Genomic DNA, 12,639 nt, shown 5'->3' with positions numbered 1-12,639 from the left:
GCTCTGCTACATATCACATATGTTGGTAGAGACACACCGCAGTTGTCGGCGGGATGTATTTTTATACAACTTGGCCTAATACCAGGCGCCATGGTGTACCACAGGTGGGCACATCATTGTACGAGATCTCACAGCGCCGCAACATTCATTGTGCACTCATGGCGGCGTTTATCTAGTGAACCACAGTTGTAGGCTCACTGCTATTCCGCCTGCCATTTTTCATGATACTGTGTCGTTCCATGCAGAAATTTAGCACTGACATGCGTCCAAAATGTTTTTTCTCCAGAGAAACTGAGCTATAATTAACTTGATCTAACTAATTTCCCTTTACTTTGAGCGCAGTAATTATGCGTTTTGGACGGAGGTCGATTGACCTGTTTAGGGTAACCCGCGGGAGTGAGGGGAGGGCATTTACCACATCAATGCCTGCAGTGATGGATCCCCGCCACTCACCTCAACTTCCTCTCCAACTCGGAAGAAAGCAATCAAAACATCGACTCCAACAACAGCCAGGCACCCGGCGCGTCGAATGTAGCCGGCCGGCAAAGGGCACAAGGTCGTGCTTTAGACTCGGCATACTGGGTGTTGGCATGCTGACAACTCTCTGTCCTTTCTAATGAGGCCCACTGCTAATCTCAAACCTGTTTCACCAGATATTGAAGCCATTGTCATTGCCTGGCGCTGCAAGGGCACGCCTTTTATATAACCTTGATTTTCTCCTCGTGATACGCATTTCAGGAACGTCCGAGCTTCTAAAGAACTCGACGGACGTCCGAGGGGGACCACGAAGGCCGTCCTTGGCCATATCAATGGCCGGCGTGGCGCTTGTCCGTGGCATCTTGTGCCTCCGAGGCGCCTCAGCATCATAAGGCAGGACAAGCCGCCCCGTGGGCAAAGCAAATTGCTGACCGCCTTGGCCCGTGAAGTATTTCTCTTCTTCCATCACGTCACCAGTGTTTAAAGCATATCTGGCGGCTTCCTTCAGGAGCGTAATGGCCGATGATGGCCTATCGTCCCCTCGCCCCCCGACCTTGTTGTACCTCTGCTTCATGACGGGGTGGTTTCGCAAGCCCAGCTCGTTCGCCACCATGACGCGGATGATCCTGCGAACAGCTATCAGCTGAGCCTTTGGTTTGAGACTGCGCTCACCCTCGGGCACCTTGGGCACCCAGTCGCGCAAGTGCAGAGAACTGGTGTAGTGGTCCCCGTCCTGCGCGCCGGATTGTCTGCACAGTGAGAGGTTGCCGTCCGAGATCTCGGCCATTACGACCTTGTCGTCGCGGGACGTCATTTGTCCGCCGACCTGGTTTCTGAGCGCTTCCATGAGCCAGGCGACGCAGACCGGCCCCGATTCCATCTCGCCCTGCCTCGTGACGCGGGGTACAAAGAACAGGAAACTATGCCGCTGGCCGAGGATATCCAACAACAACACCCAGACCCGGATGGCCGACTTGAACCTCTGGAGCCTGGCCTCGTCGTCTCCGCAGTCAAAGATGTACAGCTGCCCCTGCTCGCGGTCAAATATCGTCATGTTCCATTGGCGGCACTCATGCAGAACCGGCACAACGACCCAGCGCCTCGCCCGCATCCTCGTCCTGCTCCAGTCCAAGTCCCGCTGGTTGAAACTGTCCTTGGGTGGTTCGCCGGCCCTTGTATGCCGCCTCAGCTCCCGCGGCTTCCCGGCTTGGTTGGGGTCTAAATGGGACTTGAGAACGTCGCCTGCACCGTCTACAACGAAGGGCGCGAAAAAGGTGGTGGAATCAAACATGCCATAGGTGACGATGCGAACCAGCACCGTCATCTCCATGGCACTTACATGATTGCCGTTCTGAAGCGTTTTATGAAACAAGTTGTGCGCGATGGCAAGTTGTGTTTTCCATTGGCATCCGTCATACACGTCGTCTTTGTACGGGGGCATTGGCTCCAGACGAGGGTAAGTCTTCGTCGCGTCGTCGTGGAGCAGATGAACGGCCGCGGGGTCTAGCCAGTCGATGGCAAGGTTCAGTGCAGGCCGGGCCTGGCTTTCTTCCGCATCACGTTCCGATGGCCACCAGGTCCGGGGCATGAACTGCGGCAGCTGCCCATGGTCTTGGACCTTTTCGTTTGGGAGCACAAAGTTTCGCTCTTTGAGTTTAGCTTTACCTAGCGTGCCTGGTGTGTCGGGACGGTATAAGAAAAACGGGTTATCTGTCATTGCTGGAGCGAGGGCGAGACGTGGATGAGCATAATGGGGTTTTGTATTTGGTATTGAGGAGCTCATGGCTGCTGGCCGGCTCTAGTTCTATATATCTGATTCATAATGAGTTGAGTTCACCGAGCGAATATTATGTGTCGATTGTGCATTGGTGAAGCTGCGATTGTTTCTTTTTGCGTATGGTCTGTAGGTGTAAGAAGACGCGCAGTTCAAGGCAAAGGTCAAAGGAAGGGCAGGGGTATGTGAGCTTTCATAAAGAGCAATGATTCTGGGGTGAATAGTGCTGTTCATACAGGCGGCTGTGCGATGAATGACGCGGAGGGCGTTGCAGAACAGCCCTAAGAAACCGTCATATCGTCGGTTTATGGGACCCAAGGCAGAAAAAGACAAGGGATATATTGACGAAAGACAACTGAACACGAATTTTGTATGGGATGGGTTTGTATGCCGGCGATCATTGTCTTTTTGTCATGCAGTACTCTTCGATCCTATGTTGGAGCACAAAGGTCCAGGGCCATACTCCAATAGTGCCTCGTCGAACAAAAGCGTCAAAGATCCATGGGCAGTTCAATCTCGACTCGTCTTACGTTTGAACCATCCAGAGTTCCTATGGTCGAAGGGAGCTTGCGCGGAGAGTCCAAGGCCGACTTTGTTCACCAGCATGATGTGCGATTATATTGGAACAAGGCGAAAAATTCTGCAGGCTGGTCCGGCCCGTGTTCAGAGAGCGTCGATTCTCGAATGCGTCTCTTTGTTCCATGTTTGATGCATCTACATGCAGAAACCCGGCCTGTCTTTTTGCCAGTTTTGTTTAGCCAGAATAGCGTCGCCTTGACAATGGCAAAAAACCGATGTCTGGAGACGCGGCCCCTCCGTTTTTCGTTGGCGAGGCCCGGCCACATTTTGTCGACGACGCACGTCGGGCCATGATTGTTGGTGTTGAGACTTGAGAGAACAGATCAGCCATGGATCAAGCGCCACAGATCGATGTTCAACGTGGCTGCGCACTTCCAGATTCAGCATCGGCGGGTACCAAGCCACAGCGGGACAACGCAGCTCCAGCTTCCGAGGCGTCTGACGGCATCCGTCCGCCTGGGTTAGGTCTGGGGCAACCATCAACGACATTTCGCTGATGACGGCTTCCAGCCGTGTTGCTCCAGATGCCGATACCCGCGTGAAGCGGCTTCTGTACGAACTTGCTCCGGACAGCTGCGGTAAGTCTGAAAACCACCCGAGCTGAATTCCAAGGAACGCAGCCGTGGCATTTTCGGCACGGATACTTGGCGCAACGCATCATGGAGCGTCATGGCGGCGCTTGATGCTTGATGCTTGATGCCTCTTGTCGATCCTTGGGCACCGCCTTTTCCGCCGCCCCCAGCTTCACAGCTGCGACGAGCCAACTCCGGGTCGCCATGGCGAGCGCGCCGTCTGAAGAGAAACGACAGCCGCGACTATCACACAATTTGCTACGAACGACTACCTGGCTGTCCGCCTCTCGCTTCGCCTGGAGCTGCGCTTCTGGCTCGTGCGCCCCGCCGGATCCATGTCATGTGACATTGACATTGTCCGTGGTTGTGGAGGCGGTCAGATGGCCGGAATGAAACTTGTTCCGGATGCGGGCGGCCAGACTGTCAACAAATTCGAAAAGCGGGGACTTGCGTCTCTGCTGCGTCTGATTGGCTCACTCACAGCAGAGAGCGGGCGACACGGCAACAGGGTAACCAGCACCCGGACAGCACCAAGGTCCAGCCTGGCAACACTGAAGCTCGTGCTTGGTGGCCAACCAGTGGCCAGCTAGCCTTGGCTAGTATGGCGCTTGGCGGCCCACCCATCCACCACCCGCAGCCAGCTTGAGAGCTTCAAAGTTCGCTGCATGTGGTCCTCGACTTGCGCACATGTGCACTGGGAGCCAAGTCCACGGGTCAACTGCTAGGGGCTGCTCGGGGCTGCTGGGCGCCGTCAACTGGCCGGCCTGGCCCCGTGCTTATGTAGGCTGCGGCGCGCCACAGTGACGCCTGTCGCTCCGCAGACCAGACAACAACAAAACATCAAATTGCCTGGTGCCGCCCCTCGCACTGCTCTGGGACACCAGCTGGACGAAGCAACACACCGCACGCAAGCTCGCAGTTCGCAGCTCCATGTCACCACCACTCGTCCGCCCAGCCTAAATTTTTGCCGCTCCGCCAGACCGCACCCCCCCAATCTTCGCTCAAACATCCCACCATCCTTATCGTGCCGACGCGTTATTTGCTCGCGGAACCACACAGCTTTCGTCGCAGAGTCCAAATTCACCGCCCTTCAGCCTTTTTTCGACGCATTTCAGCAACATGCCTGGCGGCAAGGGAAAGTCTTCGGGGGGGAAGAGCTCGGGGGGCAAGACCAGCGTTGAGGGTCATAAGAAGCAACAGAGCCACTCCGCTCGTGCTGGCCTTCAGGTAAGAAAACATCGAACACTATCCTCGTGCGCCATTTGTATTTTGCGATCCGAGAATGGCGCCTCTTCCTTCGATGTCGGTCCGTCCTCCTCGCGTGCGCATCTCGAATTCGCCCCCCCCTTCGAACGCCAACATCGTCTCTCAACTTGGTGGCCGCCCCGACGTGACCGCTACTCGGCCATGGCATCTCGACGCGTCACTCGACCGACGCTCTGCTTGTGGCAACACCCGACGACTGCCATCATCGCCTTGCGCCTCGCCCTCTATCGACTGCTTCACGTGTCACGAGCGAAGGACAGCTTGCGCGACGGACATGTTTCATGCCGACTCTCGCGTGTTGCGCTGGCGGGGAACTGAGCCGACAACGAAATGCGAAATGAGCACCTGGTCCTGCCATTCAACCTTGCCGTCTCTCCGGATCGCGACACCATCACCGCATTAATGGCGCTGTGACTAACCGAATTCTCCTAGTTCCCCTGCGGGCGTGTCAAGCGTTTCCTCAAGCAGAACACCCAGAACAAGATGCGCGTTGGTGCCAAAGCTGCCGTCTACGTTACCGCTGTTCTCGAATATCTGACTGCCGAAGTCCTTGAATTGGCAGGCGTAAGTGCCCCCGATGACTCATGCTGATGCGCCGTTGGCATGGGCTGTTGCTGCCTGCCCGACTTGACAACTAGCTACTAACCATCTTTTTTTAAGAATGCTGCCAAGGACCTCAAGGTCAAGCGTATCACTCCTCGCCACCTACAGCTCGCTATCCGTGGTGACGAAGAGTTGGACACGCTGATCCGTGCCACCATCGCCTTTGGTGGTGTCTTGCCACACATCAACCGCGCCCTGCTACTCAAGGTGGAGCAGAAGAAGAAGAAGGCCCAGGCCATCGAGGCATAAGCGCCCTTGCTCGCCAAGTCTGTCATTTCTGTCGTTTTGTGTTGACCCGTGGGCTCTTGCTCGGCCTTGACGCTTCGGGTGTTGGGCTGTGTGATACTTTATTACGGTTTACGGTTAGGGAACTCTGCGGAATTGTTCGTGGTTGAATTTTCGAAGATGGGCGCCATCCAAGACTCGGAGGGAGGGAGACTATAAAGGAGATGACGTTTGGACCCTCTACCCCCCGTGGAGGTGGCCTCTTACAAAATGCGGCTTCGTTGCGGAGAGAGGGGTATTTGGCCGAGGCGAACTTTTTACACCTGCAAATAGCGGACCTGAGAAGATCAGCGTGGAATATCTTTTGTCAAGATGCTTGATGACGCCAAACCCGTCTGTCGGGACAGGTCATGTACAACTAGTAGTATAGTTTGTGGTCAGGGGCGATGAATGCGATATCGGGCTGGTGCGATGGCACCAGCAACTCTACTCAATATGTGTTGCCTTGTGACTACCGTCATGTCTGTATCATCTGCTGTGTGTGTACTATCTGATTTGTGTCTATATCTAATTTGTCTCAACTTAATCATAAGCTCGCATGTCCCTACATGTCTACTAAGTTACCAACATCCATCAACATGCTCGGCTTATCAACCCATTCTTTGTCGTTTCCCGCCCGTCATACACGCATCACCACTCGATTTCCGCCTCTCTTGCTCGTGACAATACGGCGTACTCGGAAATCATACCGGGCACGCGGAGAATCGTCCCCTAATGTCCGACTTGTCTTTTGTACGTCCCCTAGTCGCTTTGGTCTCGGCGTCCCCTGACGCATGCTCGCCCGCATCCTCCTCGTCCAGGCCCCCTGCTGACGTTTCGCCCTCGACCAATTCGTCTTTGTCGGTGGACGTGGCACACGGGCGCGTCATTGTCTTTCAGCGCCTGGTAGTTCATTAACCGAATCTGCGGGGAGCAGCAATTCACTGGCGGCGCTGAGCAAAGTATCAATCATGATCCGGAGAGAGCAAGGACAGGCTTTTCTCATCAAAGCACGGGCACGGCACGGGCATCGGAGGCGCGGCGATGGGTGCATTCTCATCTGTGAACGCGCCGTCAGGCTTCTTGCGAGGATGTTGGTTGCTGTGCTGAGCGCTTGGTGGACGGGAAGCGGAGCTGCGGCGGCGGCGCTGGAAGAGCACTGATCGAACGATGGTTGACATTGGGGAGGATGGCCGTGGCTCATGGGGCGGCGGGTGAATGAGGGAGACTATTGCGTAGAGATGACTTACAACCGACACGGGCACTCGAAGCTAGCCTACTATTGTCATGCTTGGCGAATAGATGCAGTGCAAAGGAACGAGGCGGGTGTTCATGATCTGAGAGAAGTACTCAAGTAAAGCTCCCCTCTTTTTTTGTTTCTTTTGAATGATGTGAGGCAGATCTGGCCCTTTGTCTAGGCAGCCGCGGTGCTTGGGCGATGCATCATGACCACGGTTGGTGACGTCTCAGAAGGTTCAGGGTCCACGAGACGAAGTTTCTTGGACTTTGTATCGATTCCTATTTGACGACAGAGTAGAAATGGGTGAGAATCAAGGCTGAGGCAGTACGTAGGGGGTAAGGGTTGCTAGATGTGGGTTGGCCTGATATCTGCGAGATCTGAGCAAGATGCAACTTCACTTGCGACCAAGACCATCCCATCACAAGGGCGATTTAGTCACGATGGGTGTCGGCGACCTTTTCTTTCCTCCTTTGCAGCCAAGGTGTCATGCCCGTCTGGCAATTCCCGTCCTGTGCTCTAATACCTGGTAGCGGGACCCTGCCACCATGTTTATATCCGCTACCGCATATCGTCGTCGTGACAAAAACACTTTCAGATCAAGACCCTAAGACCGATTCATGTTTCTATGGACTGTCACCAACTGAACATTTCTGGTTACTCCTCTCGTCCAAGTGCGAAAAATTGACACATGGCATTGCCAAATCACCATGGCAGTGTCCTTTTGGGATGCCCGAGTCTTGCTTCTGGTCAATGGCTCAGGCTTGCTAATTGCACTTGAGCCGTTGTTTACTGGTTACTCGGCAGCTTCCGCGAGAAACATGCTGCCATTCTCTTTACGCACAATTCCTGCGACAACTCAAAAGTAATGCAAACGTCTTTATTAGAAACAGTTGTGCATACATGGTCGGGTCATCCCTGCAGGACGCGCAGAAAGGACGAGGCTCATGGGGACCGTGTGTTCGGGGCTCGGAACTTGCTCGCATGGAGGCAACCATGCCGTACCCAATGAGTGATGAGCATTGTATTGACCAGACATGCCTGGTATGCTGCATTGACATGTTCAGTCCCAGAACACCCCCGTGGGGTCAATAATTGACTTGACCCTTCAAAGTTGCCAAAGCCGCTTCAATGTTGGGGCTGGTACCCACTGTGAGCCGTGAGCCATAGAGGCTGGGCACACGCGGCTCGGCATCCTTCCTGCGGCTAGACGTGCTCAATGTGGCACATCGCTTTGCTATTGGTGCAGAAGACGCCTCCGCATTTTCTGCACAACCCTAACCCTTGTACTTTGGACGAGTTCTTACAGGTCCATCCAAAAACCAACGTCTGTCGATTGTCAAACACATTCGTCTTTCCAAGGACAGGATCGATAAATAAAGCCGTTTGTGGTCCGGTGCTTTTGTTCACTGTTTCCAGTACTTGCATCGACACAAAGCCTGGGCGCCAGACCTACGAGCTGATTGAAATTGCACTGGTACGAGTGAAAGCACTGAAGCACACAAAGTAAGATATTGCTCGGGCTTCGGACCGTCACAAAAGACGAAACCTTGTCCAGATTCTCAATGGGCCTCTAGCTGAAAGGAGCTGCAAGACCCAGAAACCAATGTACTTATTCGTGGGTGGTGTTGTGGCCCCGGGACACAATCAGAAATCGCATAGACCGTGGGAAGCACAAAATTAGCATGGAAGAGCCCTTGTTTGACTGCTTGCTTGAGATTTGCTGAAGGAGCTTTACATTTACGTCTTGTAGGATAGGGTGTTGGTGTATTACCCGCCTGGTGTTTAGAAGTGTCCTTGCAGGCCAAAAATGACCTTTACACGTGCACATGGAAACCGAGATATTTGGCGCCATCTGTCGCTCGGCAGATTGACAATAATTTTATTGATATAACCCTGCCGCTCATAAGGGGCTGATACGCTTCGCTATAAGTCCTCTTTGGGGCCGATTCTTGTATCTGCGACACGTCTCATAAACAGACTTTAAAAACACAGCAAACGGACATGTCACCACGTTTACGTGCGATAGTGCCTGGAAAAAGGCAACAAGAGCAAGAAATAGGTACAAATTCATGTTGTGATGACAGGCATTGCCACCGTGGGGAGCTGAATATATGCGGGTGAGGACAAGGGGTATGTCGGATTTTCCCTGGCATTTTGAACCAAACTGAATCGATGCGGCGAGTAGCGCTGGTACTTGGACGCCTATACAGTCCTGCACACACGATAACGAAAGTAGAACGGCTGAAAAACCCTTCTTAGGTGCTGAAATTAGACGTGATCTAGCAAACACCACCGAAAGATTACCCACGGCACTTTAATCTTATATAGTAGTGAACCTGAAGAACCTCTTTTAAACGCCAGGCAGTTTGTGGCTAAGCCGGGCGTGAATCTCTGCCCAGGAGAGTTCAAGTTCTCCTTTTAATTTAATGAGGGGATCATCCTCTTGTGTGAACATTGCTCCCACGCTGTGTCCACGCTTTTAACCTCGCGATCCATCATCCCTGACGGATTACATGGCCGTGATTCTGGCAAAAACCCCAGTTGAGCTAGAGCTAGAACGATACTTCATCGTTCATAACGGTACGCTATAGACAGACGTTCTGCAGAGTCATTCTTTAAACTCTGCTCCCATACCATCAACATCCCTGGTTAAGGGGGGATGCACAGCCAAGGGGAGCATGTACTCACTTTCGCCATCGGCAGTTCCGAGCGTACCGATACATAAATGTGGTGAATGGACACTCCTCGCGCACGAACAAAGAGATACTGGCAACAAAAGAGCCCATTCCTCCCATCCGGATGAGCATGAGACAGCAGTCACGTTAGACGGGCAACAATAGACACTGCACCATCGACAATGGCCCGTCGACTCTGGCATCCAACAAAGCCAAGTGAATCCCGTGCTGCAAAGTCCTCCATCACACCCCCCCCAAACTCGAGTCGAACATCGCATCGCGTTTCCCCCCGTCACAGCTCTACAGGTCTTCATAAACTTCTGCGATTTTGTCATTAGGTCTGCATCTACGTGAATGAGTGAACAGAAGATTTGCCTGTTCAGCGTGCCCGTCGAGTATATAACGTCCTCTCCCGCGGGCCATTTAGCAACGATGCAAGTCTTCAACTCACTCCGAGAAGTCATTCGGAAAATGGTACCTGCCTTCCCCGCCAACTTTAACGACTTTGCACGATATACTGCATTTGCGCCGTCACAGACCCAAGTGAGACCTTTCTTCGGACACGACGAATCCTAGAGCGACCTGCGGCATTAGGCGACAGCTGGAATATAACTCCCTGCTTCCACTAAGATAGCAAACCTCGGCGCTGCAGTGTATACCGGCAGTCATGCCCAAACGCAGGAACAGCTTGGATTACTTTCCCTGCAACAACTGCAAAGACGACAACAACAGTGATAATTTTAGAACCTGCACTGTTTTGCCAGGGGTCCGGGCATGCACAAACTGCATGGTGCGTGAAATAGGGAGCAAATGCGTGTTTGAGAACAAGGTCCAGAGGGCCGGTGCGCCGGCCGCTACGGACAAGGCTTGTGAGTATGGAACCAAACTTGCCTCTCATCGATGCCAGCTGACATGTTGTAGGTGGCGGCAAGATTCGACGGGCCACGCGCTCTAACGATGCCAGCAAGGCCACGAACACTTCCTCTACCGGACCTGGTACTCCCATTAGCGGCGGCACTGCCGAGAATGGTGCCGGGGGACAAAAAGCACGGGACTTGGCTGGTGCTGCTGTTTCGGCGGGCCAAGGACGTGATCAGACCGAGGGCAATGCACTGCCCGTCGCGGGCGATGAGTTCCATGCCGAGTTCAACACTCCCATTGTTGATGAGGTTGACAGGAGGCGCAGGGACTCGGAGTTCATGACTATTGAGCAGATGGAGAAGGAGTTGAAAGGTTTCTAAGACGAGCCAGGGGCGCAAGGAGCGCAAGAAGCGCGGAAATATAAGGATATAGAGTTCAAGTGTGTTTTGTGTTTAGAGACAGATAGAGAATATACAAGTATTGGTATTGGACAGGAAGGGTGCATCTCCCGCTGCAAATGGCACGTTCAAGGGTCCGGTGTCGACGCAAGAAACGAACAGCAGGTAATGCTCTCTGTGTGTTGGTCGTCGAGTAGACTGCTCGGACACGTAGTGCTGGGCTCATGCTACGTTTTGTGGTTGTCAACATAATGGGCAATCTGTTCCGTTTATGTCTGCTGGAAGGAGGAGGAGAACACCATACATAGCAGAGGCTGTCCGTCGACACGCCCGTCCGTCGAGGCTTCCCATGGAGGCTGCGGGACGACGAAGCCGTCTAGAATAAACAAAGTGGGCCATGGGACTTTTATTGCTCCTCAGCTGCGAGTTTCTATTGAATGTAAACCCAGAGAAGTTACATTGAGTGACGTACCTGCTCATGTTCATGCTCATGCCTCACTTGTCACTGCAAGAGGGCGACGCCCTTTGGCCTCGCAGTACAAGCGTGGTTCCCTTGAAGAGCAATGCCAACATGCGCCCTTGATTGACGCTACAACGATGCAAAGTCGAGAGAGCTGGGCGAGCGGCGTCCTGCATAAGGCCGTCGGTTTCCCCGTCCACAGACAGCCTTGTGAACCAATGCACGACTCCCCGCGCCCTCTTTGCCATCCGACATGTCACAAGGGAGGCAGGTTAGCGCCCGGGATACATGGCTTTTACCAAATACTGGCTTGTCTGTTACGACTTACACCTACCATTTCGGGCAGACGGCGGGCCACGCTTTGAGGACGAATGGGGGAACCGCCACTCGTATTAACCGTTTTGGCCAGGGAGGTATTTATGTACCGTAGAAGTTAGGCCAAGCCCGGAGCCTCCCGCATGTGGCTTGCCACTTCCACGCCGTGCCCGATCGCCAAGCTTCCAACAAGCCACCTGTACTACGACGATGGGGCCCATCTGGGGAATGCGCCCTTTGTTCGTTGACGCAATTCTACACCGTGGGGACGCAGACAGAGCGAAGCCGGAGGGCAATGTGTCAATTGCTGCGGATTGCTACGGCACGGAGCACAGACGCCGTGGATTGAGACGGGACGCGTAGACGGAACTGTGGACAAGGACCGGGCAGTCGGTCGTGCCCATCTGCAGCCCGCGCCGGCGGCATTGCACTGCACAATGTTCATGTTTCACCTGGGGCTTGGTAGCACACAGCGATGCATTCCTCAACGCCCTACAACCTGCCGCCTGCCGCCGGTCCAGAATCGGACAGCACGGGAGGCTGCGAGGCCCTTGTCGCTCGCGTTCGAGACAGATACGTACCTCGGACCCTGTCAAGCCCGGCGGCACACCGCCGCTCAGCCGCACAGATCGGCTCCACTTCCCGCACGCTTCCTCTTTGGGAAGGTGAACACCCGTTCGTCCGTTCATCCATGTTACCATCCTGTTCAGGCTGGGCCTTTTTCCTGCCCAAGGGAACGGGGAGGAACCAGTTCCTTGACCATGGCCAATCTCCAAGATCCATTGGGCACCAGCCCGTGCTTTACACGTTGCGCTGTCTGGGCCTTGCAGGGGGTCGACATGCAAACCGCCGTCTACTCAACCCCAACCAGGCCCAACGACTCAAACAACCCCGAGAGCATACGAAAGGACGAGAAAAAGAGTCCCGGATTCATTCGACGCCACAAAGGATCCCAAGGATGCATACTGCCGCAGCCCGGGCCATCGCTCTCTGTATTCAGAAGGTGCCTTGGGCGTTCCCGCCGGGCCCACGATCACATATCACGCGCCCGTGGCGAGTCGTTTTTGCTATTACTGAGCACGGCGTCTAAGTCGCATGCCAAGAGGGGACTTTGACTCCCTGAGAAACTATATAAAACCATGTGTCCAGCTCGCC

General features: G+C 54.1%; 3 protein-coding genes across 3 annotated transcripts; 2 read left to right on the top strand and 1 right to left on the bottom strand.

Annotated features, from left to right (window-relative positions):
- Window positions 1-646: 646 nt before the first annotated feature.
- Window positions 647-2,260, bottom strand: G6M90_00g032780 (uncharacterized protein; the record flags this gene model as incomplete). Its single annotated transcript, XM_014687723.2, has 1 exon — window positions 647-2,260. One exon carries the CDS (start codon window positions 2,258-2,260, stop codon window positions 647-649), a length of 1,614 nt encoding a protein of 537 aa, XP_014543209.2.
- Window positions 2,261-4,521: 2,261 nt separating this feature from the next.
- On the top strand, window positions 4,522-5,520 carry hH2Az (Histone H2A.Z; the record flags this gene model as incomplete). Its single annotated transcript, XM_014687722.1, has 3 exons — window positions 4,522-4,629; window positions 5,101-5,232; window positions 5,329-5,520. The coding sequence occupies 3 exons, from the start codon at window positions 4,522-4,524 to the stop codon at window positions 5,518-5,520; spliced, it is 432 nt and encodes a 143-aa protein (XP_014543208.1).
- Window positions 5,521-10,117: 4,597 nt separating this feature from the next.
- On the top strand, window positions 10,118-10,691 carry G6M90_00g032760 (uncharacterized protein; the record flags this gene model as incomplete). The annotated part of the gene is made up of 2 exons (XM_014687721.1): window positions 10,118-10,319; window positions 10,372-10,691. The coding sequence occupies 2 exons, from the start codon at window positions 10,118-10,120 to the stop codon at window positions 10,689-10,691; spliced, it is 522 nt and encodes a 173-aa protein (XP_014543207.1).
- Window positions 10,692-12,639: the final 1,948 nt, after the last annotated feature.

The sequence above is a fragment of the Metarhizium brunneum genome, chromosome 2 (assembly GCF_013426205.1).
Source record: "Metarhizium brunneum chromosome 2, complete sequence".
Lineage (NCBI taxonomy): Eukaryota > Fungi > Ascomycota > Sordariomycetes > Hypocreales > Clavicipitaceae > Metarhizium > Metarhizium brunneum.
Note: the sequence above shows the minus strand (reverse complement) of the source record. Positions and strands in the feature narration are given on the sequence as shown.